The sequence below is a fragment of the Oculina patagonica genome, chromosome 8 (assembly GCF_052425735.1).
Source record: "Oculina patagonica isolate OP01 chromosome 8, crgOcupat, whole genome shotgun sequence".
Classification (NCBI taxonomy): domain Eukaryota; kingdom Metazoa; phylum Cnidaria; class Anthozoa; order Scleractinia; family Oculinidae; genus Oculina; species Oculina patagonica.
In genome coordinates, this window is record NC_135765.1 from 34090399 (window position 1) to 34110769 (window position 20371).

The 20371-nt window shown below is 39.7% G+C and overlaps 3 protein-coding genes across 4 annotated transcripts; all 3 read left to right on the plus strand.

Moving 5' to 3' along the window:
- Window positions 1-59: 59 nt before the first annotated feature.
- LOC144662112 (G patch domain-containing protein 1-like) lies at window positions 60-6155 on the plus strand. The gene is made up of 5 exons (XM_078522852.1): window positions 60-596; window positions 1180-1440; window positions 2358-2499; window positions 3369-3858; window positions 4536-6155. Exons 1-5 carry the CDS (start codon window positions 60-62, stop codon window positions 5866-5868), a joined length of 2763 nt encoding a protein of 920 aa, XP_078378978.1. The 3' UTR covers window positions 5869-6155.
- A 780-nt stretch (window positions 6156-6935) lies between these two features.
- LOC144662124 (UDP-sugar transporter protein SLC35A5-like) lies at window positions 6936-12055 on the plus strand. Its single transcript, XM_078522864.1, has 5 exons — window positions 6936-7155; window positions 8271-8372; window positions 9189-9322; window positions 10008-10075; window positions 11094-12055. Exons 1-5 carry the CDS (start codon window positions 6999-7001, stop codon window positions 11830-11832), a joined length of 1200 nt encoding a protein of 399 aa, XP_078378990.1. The 5' UTR covers window positions 6936-6998; the 3' UTR covers window positions 11833-12055.
- Window positions 12056-13704: 1649 nt separating this feature from the next.
- On the plus strand, window positions 13705-20270 carry LOC144662340 (thialysine N-epsilon-acetyltransferase-like). Of its 2 annotated transcripts, XR_013572429.1 has the most exons (6): window positions 13705-14031; window positions 14985-15030; window positions 16656-16850; window positions 17164-17204; window positions 17876-19667; window positions 19723-20270. XR_013572429.1 is itself a non-coding variant. In XM_078523128.1 (5 exons), the coding sequence occupies exons 1-5, from the start codon at window positions 13966-13968 to the stop codon at window positions 18038-18040; spliced, it is 513 nt and encodes a 170-aa protein (XP_078379254.1). In that variant the 5' UTR covers window positions 13705-13965; the 3' UTR covers window positions 18041-20270. The 2 variants fall into 2 exon arrangements, 1 of the variants encoding a protein (XP_078379254.1); XM_078523128.1 differs by having other exon boundaries at window positions 17876-20270.
- Window positions 20271-20371: the final 101 nt, after the last annotated feature.

Sequence of the window (20371 nt, forward strand, 5' to 3'; positions counted from 1 at the left end):
GTAACAATCAGCGGTTTATCCCGCGAAAATATGCGTTTTCAAGGTAGCGAAATTTCAAGATGGCGGCTAGCGACGATGAAGATACGCTCGCGAGTTTTGGATCTCCATTCGAGCCCTTAGAAGAAGATGCACCACGTAAAAAGGCGGTACCGATACACGAGCAAGTTGTCACAGATACTGAAGGCAGGAGACGGTTTCATGGCGCTTTTACCGGCGGATTTTCTGCGGGATATTTCAACTCGGTTGGGACGAAAGAAGGTTGGCAGCCATCGACGTTCGTGTCATCGCGTTCGAAAAAATTCGAACAAAGATCACAAAGACCTGAAGATTTTATGGACGATGAGGATTTGGGTGAATTTGGAATCGCGCCGAAAAGAATCACCACGAAGGAACAATTCTTGTCGCAGGAAAATGAACAAAATCGACGTAAACGGCTTGTGACTCCTGATGTGTCAGAAGGTATTATCCCTGGGGGACCCCTACTGCAGGATCTCGTAGTGCCAGTTAAAATGTCCGTGGGGGTTGAACTGCTGAAGAAGATGGGGTGGAAAGAAGGTCAAGGAGTTGGACCTCGAGAGAGGAGAACAAAGAAAAAGGTGAAAAATCAATCCTTAACTGCAGAATAATAAACATGCCAGTCGAAAAGTGGTGTGCAACAGTGGCAGACTGCAAACTTGCCGGCTTGCACTTTGGTTAGACTGAATAGCACACTTCTCAGCATGAACAGTGCTGTGGTTCTATGGCGGCAGTTTATACAGTGAAATGCTCCTCCCTGTAAGGGTTTCACAGAGTGTCCCTTACCCCACCTCTTTGGGATTTTAAAGAAAAAAAAGGTTAAACAACAAAGCAAAGAAAATGCTAATGTGTTCTTCCTCACGGTGTAGTTTAAAATTACTCTTTCTATTTCTGCTAATACGTTATCCGCAAAAGGTTGTGGAATTGACACAAGGACCATAAGCATCATAGTGAATGATGGATTACAAAATCATTTAGCTTGAGAATCACCAATGCCCAACCTAGCAGGCAAATGTTTGAAAACACAACTACATAGTCACAGAGTATTTGGCTTCTTAATATTATTTGTATTTTGAACTGTATGTGTAATCGTGTAGCCACTTAATAGGGCTAAATCCACAAACATATTAATGAAGGATTATTAAAAAAGTTTTGTTTTTGTAGGTGTATAGTTGCCCTCTCCCACCTGGTTTGTCTTCGTCACAAACAACCACTGGCAATGATGACGAAGAAGAGGATGTTTTTGCTGTTGGTCTGCTCTTTGCACCAAAAGACGTTGATGTGTTTACATTTACTCCAAAAGATGACAAACACGGACTTGGTTACAAAGGATTGGATCCTTCAACTGCACTGCTGGGTCGAGACAACTGGCTTGGTATTGATCCTGTATCAAGGAGAGTAGGACGGAAGGGCATCTCTGGGGAGGTACATTGTACTGGCAGTATAATGCCACCTTTTTGATCCCCTCAATTAAAGCTCCCTTGTTTCAAGTCCCCTTTTCTTTGTAGAATTATGTCTCAGGAATTTCAAAATGTTTTGAAGTAGGTGTCAGCAACAGGAAAATGGACAATGCCCAGAGTATTTAAGGAACAGACTTGTAAGTGTCAATGACATGTCCACCAGAACCTCGCGCTATGGTGATATTACTTTACGCTGTCCTCGGTATAACCGTGAAACGGAAGGTGGAAGAACTTTTCTTGTTTCAGCCACTAAATGTTGGAACTCTTTGCCTATATATATTAGAACTAGCACTAGCATTAAGGCTTTTAAACATAATTATAGTAATTTTATTAAGGAAGGTTATGCCGACTTAGATAGCTTTCCCATGTCATAATTTTTAAATTTTTATACTGTCACACCCAAATTACTGTTTGTATTTTTATCTAGTTTTTATCTATTTTATCTGTTTTCATTTTTTATTGATAATATATTTGTAGTAGTATTAACTTTTATTCTAGGGGAGGGCCACAGGTTTTTCAGTTTTTAACTGTAATGTGTAACCCTCATTAAATAAAGTTGTTATTATTATTATTATTATTATTATTATTATTATTATTATTATTATTATTATTATTATTATTATTATTATTATTATTATTATTATTATTATTATTAGGAAAAGTAGGTGGCCGTGACGCCCAGCTTGTTTGTAGAGTAACCAGCAACAAATAATCAAGTAGCTTGCAGAACTCTGGCATTTAAGTTGCCAGCTTGTTTTGAAAATCCTGAGTCTGCAAAGGTCTTCATGCATGTAGTAACCTTAATATTGAAACAATTTCTGTGCTAACACATTATATTTTTGTTGTCAGGGTTTGACCATAGTATGTTGTACATTGTTGTAGGCATTTGGTGTAGGTGCATTTGAGGAGACTGATGATAATATCTATGTAGTAGACAACATGTCTAATTATGACTTAGAACTTGGAGCTGATGCAAGTACTGGACTCCATGGCTGGACTGGCCCACCTAAAGAAAATGCCAGAGGTCTGTTTTTTCATGACACTCAGTAGTGCTCAGTCACAGTGCTGTATGACACATTGAAGTAGAAACTACATATGTGCGAGCTTTTGCAAATCTTTGCATTTAAAAGGCTCTTACATTTTTGATACAACAACTTTTTGCTCTTAGAAGGCTTGAGCTTTTAGTCTAAACCATGGGAACCCTGGTATATTGAACCCCTGTATACCAAAGCCCCTGGTATAGCAAACAATATTCCTACACCGACCCAAAATTTACCAACTGTAAACTGTATTTTTTGTAAAGTGTATTGGAACAGAATTCCGGTAACACGAGCTGCCATTTTAACGACCACAATATTTCTGCCACTTGACACTTTGTCATATCGGGGTTTTACTGTAATATTGTTAATCACTGTGAATCACAATGCCTCCAGGTGTTTTGCATCAGGTGATATGTATATAATGGCATGTTACATTTCTCACATTGATTTCATAAAATGAAAAACAAACGATATCCTGAAATGTCAGTCATCTTGGTCCTCTGCCTAGTGCCTGGGAATCATTGCGATGACAGGCAATAACGTGATTATTGTGTCTAACCTTACTGCATACCTACAAGGATTACTATTGTAGGCTTTTGTCTTGGTGTATCAATAAATTGTCATTACGTCTACTTACAGCAACATATAAAAATAAGTTTAGTTAGGAGAATTAAAGTTTTAATCCAAGGACTAAATAGTTATCCTTCTTTGGACACAGGTGGTGCATTGTCAATATTGTCTTGATGTAAAACCAGTTTCTCATAACTTGCATCAACAGATATATAGAAATCATTAAAGAGAATTAACATTTCAATCCTGGGACTAAATTGTTGACATTTTTTCTTACACTCAGGTGGTGCATTGTCAATTTTCACGGCCAAACCCAAAGCCACGGATGCAATGAAACCCTTCCCTCCCCCTGTGGTTCCACGTGGCTTTGACTGCACTCACAAGTTTGATGATTCTAAAACGGAGCCAAAGTCCTCAGAAGAAGCTGTACCAAAGAGAAAGATTTTAACTGCATCAGATAGAGGAGAAATGCTCGGAGAAGAGCCACTGCCAGCACCTGAAAAGTCAGTGTTTGAGTATCTTTCCGAAGAGGATAAGAAGCGTGTGTTGACAGTGTCGAAGGAGAAAACTGCAGGGAAAACTTCCAGTATAAGTCCTTCTGTGGCAGCAAGTTCCACAGCGAGTGATTCAAAGCAAAACAGTTGGTCGTCTAGTCGCTGGTCTGCTCATAGCAGTTTTAAGCCATTTGTAAAAGATTCTGCCAAGCAGGCCCGGTATGAAGAGTTTTTGAAGCTCAGACAAGGAGAGAAGACTTCTGAACAGGTCCATGAAAGGTAAGCAAGAAATGATTCAAACCATCTTCCTTGAATCTGTACCATTCCTTGTTTGCAAATTCCATAGATCATTGTCCATTAAAGGTAACAATAACTGTATTAGCTCCAAGATTTTACTGAGCCCGCACTTTTCCAGAGAGAGGGATGGCTAAGTCACGTGGTGACCTTTAGAACGACGAACTGACGGATTAACGTTCGTTGTTCTTGCGATAGCTATCGAAAACAGTTCGGTTCTACAGTGGAACCCCGATATAACGATCTTCGATATAACGATATTCCCGATATAACGATGAATATGTTATGTCCCGGCAGTAGTAAAATGTATGGGACGGAACCCCGATATAACGATTCCTCGATATAACGATATAATTTTACTGCCCCCTTGGCATATCGTTATATCGGGGTTCCACTGTATTACCAAAATCCACTTTTGTTTAACGAGCAGATTGATCAGCGATTCTTTGTGTACAGAAGCACTTGCTCTGTTTCTTTTAAGTTACTCCTCGTAGTTTCTTTTTTGCATTCAGATAAGTAGCTTTCTCTTCCTCGTGTGGCCCCCAATTTTCTTTATAGGGGCAACGCTCAGAACGGAATTAATGGGTGTTTTGCAGCGTTTAAAATTACTTTAGAGTTACATTTGTGATCTTGTCGTTCACAGTACATATCTTGTCTTACAGTGGCTTGACTGAGTGGGAGAGAGAACGAGAAAAGGAAGAATTCGCCCGCTCTGCTGCGTTGTATAGACCTTTGAACTCCACAATGGCTGCCAGATTTACTTCTGCTAAGCAACTAGACGATCACAGAACAGCATACGAAGACGTACCGGCTCAAGAATCATCAGATTCTTCTGACCAAGCAAAGGCGGCCAACATGAAAATGTTTGGGAAACTAACTCGGGATAGCTTTGAATGGCATCCAGAGAATACTTTATGTAAGCGCTTCAATATTCCCAATCCATACCCTGGATCCCGTGTTGTGGGTGTACCTAAAGTTCGAAGACCAAAGTTTACACTTGGAGATTTTATAGTACCGCAAGAACCTCGTGCTTTGACTTATGAGCACACGTCGACGAGTTCTAACGACGATAAGTCGGAAAAGCTCGGAACGACATCGACGCCTTCCGACTTAAAGTCGGCAAAGCCAGAGCTACCTACGAAAGCGCAATCGGAAACCACAACTGTTTTGAACTCGGTGAGTGAAACAAAAGAAGATCCAAGCAAAGAAACAGAAAATAAAGAAGCAAATTCTGCTCCAAAGCGGCCAAATATGGATTTGTTTAAGGCGATATTCGCTGATTCATCTTCGGAGGAATCGGGAGCAAGCGACGAAGACGAAGTCGGACAAGAAGAAACAAAAACCGAACTCTTATCGATTCAGTCTTCGCAGAACAATCCGCCCGAAGGGGCTTCGAGTAGCCATACTGTTGCAAGAACTGAAGAAAGCAGCTTGGCAAGTCGTTTTACTTCTATTGATAAAACTTTAGATCAAGGTTTGTCCAGCAAGCCTGTTGAAACAGAACAACTGAAAACAATTGAGGTGCAAGCCGAGGTTACAAAAAATACAGACAGTGGAAAAGTTGACTTGTCTCCTGAAATGTTCGGCCCAGCACCACCCCCCAGGGGTCGCCATCACCCGTCTTCGCATACTTCCTCCAGAGAAAAAAACCGCGTTGAGACAACGGAAAGTAGAGAAGATTCCGAACGTAAAAAACGAAAAGACAAACGAAAGGACTCAAAGAAACGCTATTCCGATTCATCGGACAGTGAGGAGGAGTATCGCTCAAAACGCAAACGTAAACACAAGGAGAAGAGAAAACACAAACACAAGAATAAAAGTAAACATCGGGACGATGAGAAGGAAAAACTCGACAAGAAAGCGAAAGGAAATGGTGTTTCCAGCCATTCGTTAGAACAGACTCGTGTGTCAGATGATAAACAGATTCTTAATAAGTTGAAGAATCTGCAGAATTTAAAATCGGGGAAAAGAATGCGAGCGGCGGATTTCATGTGAAGATAACCCACGAGCAATAACTAGCTTCCTGCATAGAACGAATAAAAGGGACGAAAAAAAAAGAACGAGGGCCGGGGAAAAATGACTGCGGGAAATTTGAGAACTCTTTTTCCTCGTGCATCGCCCCTAGTTTTCGCTTTAACATTTCCCGCTTCTCGCGATTGCTCGTAGTCTCTGAGAATAAAGATGAAGTATAATTTATATTGTTGGCCATGTCATTGTAAGGAAGAATGTCAAAAGTTGATTAAAAACTTCAGTACTGTAGTGTTCTTTCCCCGTATTCCGTCTAGACGTCAGAGTTAGTCTTGTAAAACAAAAACAAGTTTCTTGTATCTATCCCAAGAAGATTGGCTAGATCAGCTTTGATCCAACCAAATTTTCGTACGAAAATAGGAGTAAGTAAGTCAAAATGTAAGAGGGAGGCAAGGGAGAGACTAAAACCGCCCTAAAGCTGCCTCTTTCCTGTTTTCGTCCCTCGCCCACCCCCTATTCATGAATAAGTCCAATTTAATCTGCCCACGTCCCAGTTTTTCTTATTTTTTTTGCGACTTCCAGAAAAAAAAAACATCCCGGTGGCCAGCGTACTTTCTTACAAGAACAAAACCTTATTTGTTTTATGAAGACTTATAATACCCTATTATAGGAAATTAACGATACATGTTATTAACGCGGATTTTAAAAATTCGCGTTAATTTTATTGATGTTAATTAATATAAACACGTTTACTATAAGCATTTAACCAGAACTTTTCTTAAATTCGCGTTAATTTTATTACGCATACATTTTGTTCGCGTTGTTAAAATGCTTCGTTATATTCCTATAATAAGGTGGTCCATCTTTCTCGTCACACAACGCTTCTCACTTGCGTGACATCTTAAGATGGTAACAGCTGTGAAGAACTTCGATAAACAGAGGATACGAATTAACAGAACGCGAAACAAGAGTCCATTTACTTTCTTTTGAGTGCAGTTGAAATGCTTCAGCTCCTTTGAAGCGCGCTTTGATGCGTGCGGCCTTTTACCCACCCCTCCTTAGGTTGTTTGCGATTTACACTTTGGACCATCGCGTGACTCGTGAGCTTTTATAAATTAGAACCAATCCCCTCACCGCCAGCTGTCAGAGGAACAAACATGGCTGTGATCGGAAAGTTTCGCCGTCTCTCTCTTGGCCGAATTTTTGGAAATATCATGTGGAATCCAGCTAGTTTCCTGCACACATTTTTGCTTGGATTTATTTACGTATCCCTTGCTTGCTCGAGGACGTTGCTAATCAAACTGTCTATCAGAGGTTATGTATGTTTTGACTTGTTTATGCAAATACTCTATACTCGATCGCTTGAACACTTATGTCAACAGTGCGATATAAATTCAAGGTACAGCTTAGACGGAATTCTCTAAGTTTAAAAGAAATTTATAGAAAATCAGAGTACCACTGCATGATAATTTTGTCTTAAAATTTCAGAAAGTGGCCTCAGGCTGTTTAAACTACGAAAATCGCCAAAATACGAGTTGACGAGCGTTCAGTCGTTTGAATTGCTAACAAGCTGCATGTCATGCAGTGAGCCAATACAAGACAAATTCAAAACAAAACAAAACACTCTTTAACGGACGATTTCCTCTTCCAGGCATCCAGCAACTTTAATTAAGTCACATTTTCAGGGGATGATCTAGGGATGATCTGGCGTGCATTTTGTTACATTTTTTCTTTTGCCCTTGTGAAGTTATTCCCAACACCCTCATTTAGCTTTCAGGAGTCCCTTCTAGTACACGACTATAATATTGGTCTTACTCACGATCGAGTCACGGAAAAGTATTGTCTATACTAAAATATATAGCAAAGTTTCAAAAGCGAACATACCCCATCCCCCCATCCCCCACCTTTGCGGCTCCATCCTTACACCTAGAGCTTCAAACTTTTTTTAAATTCCTTTTCCCACTAAAATTTGTTTCCTTCAAAAACTGTCAGAAGGTTTTTCCTTTTTTATGGTATCCAGCTCAAACATCAAATTATTGCTTGATTTGAAGTTAGATACCAAACAGAAGTTGCATACAGGCTAAGATAAATTACTAAGCCACTCAAAGTATTCTCTTGTAGCTGGATTGTCATTCCCAGTAATAATATTATTACATGTAAAGTATTCCTTTTAGTGCTAAGAATGTGATTGTCATGATAACAATATCCCTAAGTGGATAACTATATGTTTACCCCAGACACCCTGTCTTCAGACAAAAGTGGAAAAGATAAAAGAGTCAGTCACTATGGGAGGAGGGGGGGGGGAAGAAGTTCCCTACCTCCCCCCACCAAAAATCACAAGGCATTCCCCTTGGGGACCCCCCTCTCCTACCCAGGAGTGTTTGATGTGGTGCTGTAGTAGCTGAATTTATTTCATTTTTTTCTAACAGGTGGTGGATATGAGTATCTTCCTGTAACCGTCAACATTTTTGCTGAGCTCTTCAAGTTAATTGTTTGTTGTAGTCTTTATTTACACCTATTACTCTGCAAGGGTAAGGATTGGCATCAACTAAGAGATGATCAGTAATTGTCATCTTAACTACAATCAAATAGTTTCAAATGGACCCTCCCCTCCCCCTCCCCACATTTTGAGCACCGCTGTATCTGGATCCACTCACTATCATAATTTGCTCAAGTAAACTTCCACGTTCACTCGCTCACTCAACCTCTTTGTCCCATATTTGACATAAGGCCTCAATAACACTTTGCCACTCAACCCTGTCCTGCGCTTTGAGCTGCGTTTCGCTCTATGATAGACTCATCTCTTGCAGCTGCTTCCGATGAGTCATCGCTGGTTTTTGGCCTTCCCCAACCTTTCCCGGTGCTGTGACGTAACTTATGTCATGGGGAGGCTTGAGTGCCCTTGCAACCCCCAGAGCTATATCAGAGGATAATGATAATGATAATACATTTATATAGCGCATTTTCAAATGCACTTTACACATACTGTAATTTAAGATACAATTGTAAAGGCCGGACCACAACACCGGGAGCTTCGTGCCCTACTCTTTGCGAATAGTGTGTGGGTTCTTTAACGTCCCCTGTTAGAAGATACTGACTGAAGATACAGGAGACAGGACCTACGGTTTATCGTCCTTTTTTCCGAGAAGACTAGAATATCTAACCATTTGCAGTTGTTATTGCAAAGGCAGCACATTCTCCTCAGTTATTTTAAGACCCTGAGTGTTGGTCCGGTCTGGGGTTCGAACCCGAAACCACCCGCACAGCAGTCCGACGCTCTACCAAATGAGCTAACCAGGCGGCGGTTAGTTAGTTGGTTGCTTACATTGCTCATCTTCATCTTGCAGAGAGCAAGTCAGCTGGAGAAGTTCTTTCTTTTTCCGATGTTAATTGGCGTGAACTTCTTAAATGGGCTGTTCCAGGATTACTGTATTTTTGTGACAATCTGATAGGATTTTACATTCTGTTACATTTATCTGCAGTAAGTATTAAAATAGTAAGTACGGCAGCATAAGACCCAGAGGAAGTACTGTCTAAAGGTTTCCCTGTTTACAGAATGCGAATTTTTGTTTCCAAGAAACAAAAAATGTTTCAGAATTTTTTCAGAAACTTTTTGCTTGCGTAACAAATATTTCACCGTTTTCACGCCAAGAAAACAGTTTTGGGAAACAATGTTTCTGCAACAATGTTTCCTCGATTGCGTGGCCGTTATTACGCGGACAATTTCATGTGTGGACTCATGCTGCAACTTAGAAATTTATACGTGCAACGTTCACACTTGTAAGGATGCAAGAGCAAAATGCGAGCACACGTTCACGCAAGGTCATTAATGGAGGGTGCATTAAAATAGCGTTGAGTTTGCAGCAGTTTTTTTTTTCAATTACATGTAGCCTGCGAATACAGCCGCCTCTCATTCGCTCCGCTACTACGTGCGTTTCGCTCTTCGTAGCGGGAGCGAATGAGAGGCGGCTGTATTCGCAGGCTAAATAACATGCGGTGAAGAGCAAAAGGAATGAACCTCCCCTTTCACACTCCCATTTCCTCCAAGCCAAAGAAAATGCAACCATCGAGAAGTGATTCAGCAATGGTTTTTTTATTCCTCGCATCATTTGTTACTTATGCGGGCTAACGGGTGGAGTACCGTTTTAATGTATCCTTGTTTGCAGGCGGTGTACATTCTGATGCAGAACTTTGTCATCATATCAACAGCAGTTCTGTTCAGGATTATTCTCAGGTCAGATAACCACGTCAACTTTCTTCTTTAATCGCGCATTATTAATTGTACCGCTTTGGTTATTTCAGTCCAGTCGACCGAAAGTTACCGAAGTTTCGCAAATCCTCGTGGCACCCAAGGAGTTTTCGTTTCTGTTATACGGTACGCAAACAAGTCCAACAAAGACGGCAACGCGAACGAAATCATGATCATCACCAAACAAAGGTTTAATAAGCAGAATAATAACTCTGGTCGTGCGTTTTTTAAGTCTTGGTACATTTCTTGACCTTTCTCTGTGAAATGACAACGTAAAATGACCCAGAAAATGACCAAATTCTGAAAATTCTGCGTGCAGAGAACGTGAGCCGCGAACGAGAGCGGTCTGGATTCGACACGAGAATTTCATAATGATGACGTAGCTCTACAGAGACCCGCGTAGTGTCTCTGATTGGTTAATAAATAAGAGATGGTAAATGGCTCGGTGAAATAAATGAGAAAATTTGAAATGTAACGTGAACGTGGGACAAAGAAAAATTCTGAGTCCCTGACGCGAACCAAGCCCATGGCCCCCCAGCTCCCAGATACCGGTAGGGCGCTCTAACCAACTGAGCCACGAGAGACTCGTGTATAGCTGGGCCATTTACTAATACTACCCCGTATTGAATTTCCGCACCAAAGCAATAACCAATCACTGAACAGATCTCTTTGGGAGGCGCGGTGGCCAAATGGTTAGCGTGTTGCATTCCAGATTGAGCGGTCTGGGTTCGAGCCCAGAAGACACTTTACTCTGACAGTACCAGCGAGCTAAATGCGGCGACTAACCCTGCGATGGACTAGCCCCAATCCAGGGTGGTAGAAATACTCGTTGTCGCTTCATGCATGCAACGGAAAAGTGTAGATAAGCGCCCGCCTGGTAGGCCACTATGCTGGAATGTAGACTAAAACCTACCTTTTCCTGGGTCTCTATGGAGCTGTTATAAGAAAAAGCCGATCAACCCAAAGTTAGTCGCTAATAACCTATTGATCTTTTTTCCTGTAGGAGAAAATTGAGCAGAGTCCAGTGGGCCTCGTTGCTGATATTATTCTTATCAATTGTTTCGCTCTCAAATGAAAAAAGAGAGCTCGAGCATCCTCATCACCAGCGATTCATCCGTGACATCTTACCAACCGAAGAAGTGTCGACCCAAAACGGACACGAATCGAACGTTTGTCGGAAGTTACGACGGACTTCGGGATCGCGAAATGTTACCGATGTTATCGAAGAGAAGCTTGGTGTTTTTCGCATAAGTCAAGGACACGTACTAGTGATGGTACAGTGTGTGCTGTCTTCCTCAGCGAACATTTACAACGAGAAAATCTTTAAAGAGGGCCAAGGAATGGAAGAAAGTATACTGCTGCAAAATACCAAACTGTATATGTTCGGCGTCTTTTTCAATACCGTGTCGTTATTTCTACGGCCCGAGTTTCGCTCTCACGCGCTAAACTGTGGTCTCTTCTATGGTTATAACAGTCACGCAACTTTACTCATTGTTGTCACGGCATTTTTTGGATTGACTGTCGCACTGATACTCAAGTTTAGAGACAACATGTTTCAAGTGATGTCCAATCAGCTGACCAATGTCGTCATGATTACGTCATCAGTCTTGTTCCTGGACTTTCACCCAACGTTGATGTTCTTTCTGACAGCTCCGGTTGTGTTATTAGCGATTTTTATTTTTAATGCAGGCGGCAAAAATGAGATAGTATCGCCGAGAGAAAAAGTGGACACGCTGTTATGAGTCCAAAAAAGAAGTACAACTGTGTTTACGAACAGAAGTTTGGCCCAGCAGTGAACAACACATAAAGGAAGATATGTAATAGCAATTATAAAGGAAGATTTGTAATAGCAAGTAAAACAAGTGAACTTCCAGCAGATATAGGGAAGAAACATTTGTCATGCGTCCGCAGATTTCATGTACATAGCCGTGTAAATATATATTATTAAAGATTATGTAACAATTATATCCGGCATTTCTTAACTGCTTTTCAAACTGTTGAGCTTTCACGCGATAATTTTTGTGGGCTTGCACGAGTTATTGCGTCAATCCGCACTGTACTATGACCCTGGGGACGAGGTTGGGAGTCGGTTGGAAATATTTGCGTGTTAACGAAAGTCGCGCCTGGGAGATTTTTCTTCCCCCTGTATGTTGCGTCTACCTTTAAATACCTTTAAAAGCGAAATAATTATTCCTTTACATTAATTCTTTACCAACCCGGCCTTTCCCCCAACACTAACCCAACACAATGCAAAGCGCTTCGCCCTACCCCTCCACTCCCACAACCCCTAACCCCCAAACCAACCCCGAGCTTATGTTGAGAGAACCGAGACGCCAACGTCTACTTAAATTTGTGTGGTTTTTAAAACTTCAGTGAATCGCTTCGGATTTTAAGCTCTACTAAAGTGCGAGGATACTAACAATAGTAACATAGAGATACAGAAAAGTTGGAAAGGAGCTGAGTTGCTTTTCAGGCTTGGATGGATACAATCGATCAATCTGAGGGCAGAATTTTATAGATTTTTTAGAATGCCAGCAGAGTAGTTATGTCGGATCAGAATAGCTACCAGTACGCAAATTAGTTAAGCGAAATTAAGTACGCGCGAAATTTAACAAGAATAAGGTATACTAGAACAAAATGATATGGGAAGAAAAGACAGCTTTTAGGACATAGGCGACGACTGCACGCAAACTAGCTAGAAGGCAGTAGTCCAAATGACGAGCAAAATTTATTTAAACCTACACAGTTGATCCCAAACGTCTGTAAAATGCCTTTTATATTTCCAGGCCGTTTCACGCATCGCTGGTTTCGGTCACGGATTCAACTGACAGTGATCACGATAGCTATGGTTTCAAGGAGATTTCATCAACCACATGATATCTAAATTCATCTGACGTGATAGCTTTTTTTTAATCCGTGACATGGCTGTCCAGTTACAACCTGCTTCTAATCTAACAGGGCAGAAATATCGAGAAGTAACAAAGTGTTTGTTCACGGATTGGTTTTCTGCACCTCTTTGAACCTGATCATGAGGGTGTCCAATTTACAACTCACTGAGATAATAATAATAATAATAATAATAATAATAATAATAATAATAATAATAATAATAATAATAATAATAATAATAATAATAACAACTTTATTTAATGAGGGTTACACATTACAGTTAAAAACTGAAAAACCTGTGGCCCTCCCCTAGAATAAAAGTTAATACTACTACAAATATATTATCAATAAAAAATGAAAACAGATAAAATAGATGAAAACTAGATAAAAATACAAACAGTAATTTGGGTGTGACAGTATAAAAATTTAAAAATTATGACATGGGAAAGCTATCTAAGTCGGCATAACCTTCCTTAATAAAGTTACTATAATTATGTTTAAAGGCCTTAATGCTAGTGCTAGTTCTAATATATATAGGCAAAGAGTTCCAACATTTAGTGGCTGAAACAAGAAAAGTTCTTCCACCTTCCGTTTCACGGTTATACCGAGGACAGCGTAAAGTAATATCACCATAGCGCGAGGTTCTGGTGGACATGTCATTGACACTTACAAGTTTGTTCCTTAAATACTCTGGGCATTGTCCATTTAGGCATTTGTTATGCGTTCATGAAACAAAACGCGTAAACCGTTTATGCGTTCCTTCTTCGTTTTCTTCTATTTGGAATACTATCCAAGTACAACGGTCGCAAGTCATTTGCAATTATGTTCTTCCTGATTCCAACTTGCAAGTCCAGTCCACGATTTCCAAACTTTCATTTCGTCGTTCTCGACAATAGCCTGGACTCTAGCTAGTTTAGCCCGTGAAGTAGAGTCCTTGCATTGTGCTTTGGAATTTTATAATAAGTTACCGTTGCGACTGATCGAGCATGGCTAATTGGCATGTACGTGATGCAGTATCAGAGGACGCCCCAGATATTCTACGAATGGTAAAGGTAATGCTCTGTATTAAAAGCTTAGCAGAGTCTCCAGTCGCTGAGCCCAAATACTGACGTATTAACCCACGGTATTTGTAAAACTGTAAGCGATTTTTAACAGAGTTGTTTGCCGCCCGGGTTTGCCGGCATAACAAGTAGTAGCTTTCTTGTTTTTTGTCAGAGCAAAACACAATTTCTTTCGTTACTCAATTCCAAATTGTTAAGAAGAGCAACGATTCTCTTTGGTAGCAAAATTTAATTCAAGTTGGAAAATCTCTTGGGGGAGGGGGTTGGCGAGCCCCCTGCTGGGGGGGGGGAGGTCATGTTTACTCAAGAGGGAAGTAATGAGGTGTGGAAAGGTGGAATAGCTTTGACATTTTATAATAGATCAAAATTACTACTGTACAAGCACTATTAAGGTGTCTTACAGTCTTGAGGGGGTTAATGAACCCAATTTTTAATTCTTTTGTAAAATGTTCAGAAATGTGTTATCTTTTTCTTATGACTGTTTGTTACTGGGTATATCCATCATATGTGACATTTGAACAATAAAAATGCTAGTAAACTGCTAAAGTGACACCAAAGTGCTTTAGAGGGGACTGGGCCCTAGTAGTTTCAATAGGCGATTTGCATGATGGCGTCACTTGACTACAACTACCAGAATCCTCCGCTTTGTCTTTTTGTCATTCTTATTAGAGCAATTGTTTTTCAAACCCCCCTGGGAATTCAAAATTTGAATAGAAAGGAAAGGCGAAATGAATTCTGGTATTTGTAGTCAAATGACGACATCGTGCAAATGTGCTATTACATTTTTCTCAAAATCTACACTTATGACTCGTATGACCCCACCTTGAAAATTTTAGAAATTAGAAATTGGCTCTGATTAAACTTTTATGCAAAATAAATTATCTTCAGTTCCAGTCATTCAAATAACCATGTAAAACTGAACTCTATTAACTTTGATTTTAAAGGATTTAGCTGCAGAATCTGATTCAGAAGTAAAACTCACTGAGGAAGGTAATTAATCCTTGCTTTTTTAACATCACTATTGCTGTATTGTGATGACATTAAAGGAAATGCCACATAGCCAGTTGACTGAGTTTATTAGTCAATGTACAAATCCCTTTTTAGTGAATCTGTCGTCCATGGTTAACTGTATGAAATTCATATGCAGTCCGACAACCCTCGATCTCTGTGTGGACACTCCATAATACTCTTCTTGAAGAAGCCATATAGACAGATGATGAATGTAATCTCTACCTCTAAAATGTGTTACTTCAGGGCTTGAATTCGGACCGCTTGAGCTGGAGGCCAGTGCACCAACTATTAGGCCACCACACCTCCCATCTCTTGAGAGGGGGATTTAATTAATGTTGAGAATTTGAAGTATGTAATAGGCTATCCATTTTTAGGTCAGGTCTGATATAGAATAGTGAAAATCACATATTTTGGTCTGAAATAGGGCAAAGGTTTCAAGAGGATTGTTCTACTCACCCCACCCAAATTTTTGGGGAGACTAGTGCTCCTCCTCCTGGGAATTTATTAAGGACAGACTGACAGCTCTGTTAAGGTCGCGGGGGATACCTACAGCATGAATAAATTCATGAAGCGAAATTTTGCTTGATCTGCATCTTTAGAAACGCTAATTTCTCAGCTGTTATGGGTGCGATTAAGCTCAAATTTTACACAGACATAAAGAAACGATGAAAAATTGTGAATGTCAACTTTTATTTGGTAGATTGCATTTAACGGCGATGTTATAGCCTCGTTAGTGCCAAATTGGGAAAAACATGATTTTGTGGCAGAGTTTGCGGAACGAGTAGGAGACAGCACACTGTGATCTTGTCAAAAACTAATCAGTCAATACCTCTAGAGTGTCATAACAGAAGCGGATTTTTTAATTTAAAGTTTGCCAGCAAGTTATGGCGGTTTAAGTGCGCAAATTTGAATTTAATGTCTTCTACCTCTTTCTGAAAGCGCTCTTTTAAAATTCCGCTTCTGTTATGACACACTACAGTACTCATAGTTTACCTATCTGCAGTGGCAAGTCATGAAGTTCTGTATCCGTGCTGTATTCTCTGCCACAAAATTGTCGGAAAAGTCCAAACTTTGAGATTTCCGAAGGTGTCCCGACCTAAATACGATCATTTTGCCAAGGAGAGATGTAATTATGGTAATTATATTCCACGCTTTTATGGTGAGAACAATGCGTTTTTAAAAAGGACACGTTTATGCCGAATATTTTGTGATTACTCTGAGTTGCAATAATATTCAAATTTGAATGAAAATAAGTTCAAAGACTTCCTACAATCTGTATGAACGTATATCGCTAAGCGTTGTTTTAAATTGGTTAAAATATTAAAGAAACAGGGATTTTTTACAAATCACGCGCACGCACCCATATTTTTATCCAGTCATGAATATCTCGTAAAGTTGTCGATGTCAGTCGTTGTACTTCGTGCATACGCTTTAAATAAATGCATAATGATGAGCCTAAGGTGTCCCCCGCGACCTTAAGGTGTCCTTATTAAAGTGGTTTGACTGTTTATTCAAGAAGACCAAAAATGCTTACCACACAGGTGTTTTTATGGCTCAATGACAAAGTAACATTTAGCAACTGAGTTAGACTGTATATCTTGTAGATCTACTAAGGGATGGATTTGGAGAAAAGCCCTGTTTTGGAAGTTTGATAGCAGAAGAGCTTTGTTTCACTGAAGGAAACAATTGTTTAACAAAGAAAAAGGCAGTTGGTTTTGCATTATATTTTTACATCTATTCTACGTGGGAGGGACGGTGTCTATACATGCAAGACCTCTACGTCGACCCAGCTTTTAGAGGTACAAACTGCAGTTCTGTTTTGAATAAATAGGTGACTGGTGTTTAATTAACTCCTCCAATTCCCAATTCAAGCTTTCTCAGTCTATAAATTATATGTACTTTTTAAGTCTGCATTCAGCTGTTGTGAATATAAGTGTTGACTGCTCTTGCAATATGTAGCCATCTCCTTTCACACTCGCTGTCTTTATGAGGAGGCACATGTAGATTGAAGGTTATTTTTACCCAAAAAAGAGACATGTAATATTTACTCATTGATTCATGGATTTGTATGTTTATTTTTTTTTTTTTTCACCATGTATTATTTGTAAACAGGAAAAGGAATTGGCACAGAGTTGTTAAAAAGAGTTTCTACGGTAGGTTGATGATTTGAAAAAACACGAGAATATTAAATAGTTTGGTTTGGTCTCACTGATTTCAGTGGAAAGAATAGAAATGATCTCAAGATTCTTTAAAGATTAGGAGCGCTTTCCATTTCGACACAAAATTCCGATTTGAATTTCCGGAAATTTCCGGTGGTGAATAGAGCAGCATTTTCTGGTTGACTGAAGTAAGCGGTGGTTTTTCCAACATTTCCGAAAAAGAGGACCACCTTTAGCTCGCAGGGTAGACCCAAGTTTCCAATTTTTTTCCTGGAAATTTCAGTTTCATCCGATTTTGTTGCTAGAATTTCCGGAATTTTTTGTTGAATCGTTTGCATTTCGAAAAATTTAACACTCTTCGGATTTTCTGGAAACTTTCCCAGCAAATTTTTGTAGAATTCGCTCCTGCCCCAAAATTTCCAGAATTTATTTTATTAGTTTTGCGTCATATACAACACATACAACTATAGTAAACTTAAGGCAGGGAACCCGCAACAGCAGGGCCAATTACTGCGGGTCGAATGGAAAGCGGCCCAAGATCTCCTTCCCTCCCCCTTGCGCACTTCCGTTCTTTCTACCTTAGTCTAGCTTCCAGGTTAGGTAACATTCATTGAGACAACAAGTGACAATGAAATATTTTTCATTTCTTTTTTTTTTAATTTCAGGTAGCTGTCGAGAATAGTTGTGCTAGAGTGGACTGGGGTGTATTAAACTGGAATAAAGCTGCCAAGGATTTCTACGACAAGCGCGGAGCAGTATGTTTGGAGGAATGGCGATTGTTTCGTTTGACTAGAGAAAGTTTAGTGGAATTAACTGGCAAAAAAAATTAAACCAGCGTAGCTTCCTTGTTAGCGTATTCCTAGAAGGAAAAACCGAAGTTTCTATTGACCTATCAGAAAATGACAAGAACATGTTAGCATTTACAAACTTTATATCATAATAGCTTATCGAAACTTAATATCACCCACTAGGGAAATAGATTACGAGCCGTCCCATTTTGTCATGGGTGGAAAGAGATTCTATTAGAAAAAATGGAACAATGTGCTCCGAATAACCCATCGAGGACTATAAGGCAAACTCCCTATCTGATTGGCTACGCAAGCGCGTTCTAATGCGCGCTTTTTGGATATGGGATACCGTAAATGATCTAATAAACGCCCACTCTCAAATAAACGCCTCTTATCTAATAAACGCCTCCTCTGACGTGTTAAGTTTGTATTAGACGACCCTCTAATAAACGCCCCATGTCTAACAGACACCTCCTAAGAATCGCCTCAAAAACCAAGAAAACGCTCCATAAAGTAAAAACACGCAATTTATTTAGTTTTTTTTTGACTCGGACATCGAAGAGGCCAACGATGCCAACATGTTTGACTCCTATGACGATGAAGACATTGATATCGAACTACGAACAACATCTGTAGGCTTTGCATTAGCGCAGATTAGATTAGTCTCCCATTCGCACTCTGTTTTCTATCTTATTCCGCGAGCAAACTACGCCTCTTTTTTGTTTTGTTGATGTTGTTACAGTATAATTATAATAAACGCCTTTCTCTAATAAACGCCTCAGCTCATATCTATTAAACGCCCCCCTCAGGACCCCTAAAATTAAATAGATGCCCCGGGCGTTTATAAGATCATTTACGGTATAGCCAACGAGGCGCGTCAGTAGCACCAAGTTGGCTATCTACCATCTTTTATCCAACGCGCGCTCATGGAATAATTGTAAATATCACAAGGCAGTGACAACACCTGCCTGTTTTATAAATCCCTTGGCTCATCGGTGAATATCTATAGAAACACCTTTTTCGTTTTACCCTTGGCATCAACCGCTTAGTACGATTTAAGCCAGTCCATTCACTTTTCCTGGACTCTTTTCTTTTGTGATTTATTTAATAACACCATGCACTGCGTGATCGTTGTACCCTTACCAAGTGTAAAAATTAATACAATTAAGGTTACGCCTTGTTAGGTTAAGTACCCCGGCCGTCTAACGTTTAACGGTGTTTTTCATCGATGTTTTACAGTCTTTTTAAAAATTGTTTTCTTGGGCGGGCAGACCAACGGACGTATTGTCTAAATTATAGCTTGGTATATAATGTTTTTCATGACCAAGTTATAACGAAAATGATTTTGTGAGAATTACAGTATTTTGCATGTAGCCGCCATATTGTTCGTCTGCAACTCAGGCTACCACATTGGTGTACTTGGGGAACCAGGAAATTTAATATGGCGGCCAAAAAATTGTACGAGGAATATTAAAAAGTCGATTCTACCATCAATGTCATTAGCTTTCAAAGCTGGTATGATATCACTTGTAAATTATTGCGACTGTTCAGAAACACGTTCATACAAGGCATCACAAATTTAAATGCTATATTTGAGAAACGAGCAACGGAATCGAAAAATTTGCATGGAGATTAATGTATTTCATGTCAAGATTAATAAAAAGTGCCCGTATTAACGGAATAACGTCAAGTTTTACGTTAGGCGTTTTTTTTTATGAGTAAAGAAACGCAAATAAAAGTATAACAACGGTAACAAAACTAAACGTCTGGAACTTCTCAAATACTTAAATTACCTACTGAAACAAACCTTTACGCAAATTAACCAGCTTGGACCCTGTACCACTTAAGACGTCATCATTTTTAACGCCAGAAGATGTTTTTGGTAATTTGCTGATAAAGTGGGAAAATGTCTTTCAAAGCATGCCAAAACGAGAGACCTTTTCAGGTAACTTGTAGTCCTTATAACTAACAAAATGAATAGTTTTTTCTTCCTGTAATAAATTGAAGAATAAATAGCAAATGATATTTCTATCGTGACTAAGCAAGATATTAGTTGTTTGTTCAGTCAGAGAAATTTAGACTAGATCAAGCACGCTACTCTCTGAAGCCAGTGCGCTCCTCTAGGGAGGGGTGGGGTGGGGAATCGTCGTCGATAACAACTTCCAAGGATTCCCTTACAGCTTCCTTGACTTTTCAATTCAAACGATGCTGGAAATATTGTGAAATAGCGTCAAAATACAGTAAAATACTAAATCTTTATTGAAGGGTAATATAAAACAAACTGTAGATTCTTGACGCGACTCGACTCCTAAATTTATTACAGCTCAATACTTGTACACTTTCATATAAAGAACGTCTATCATTTTGGCTCAC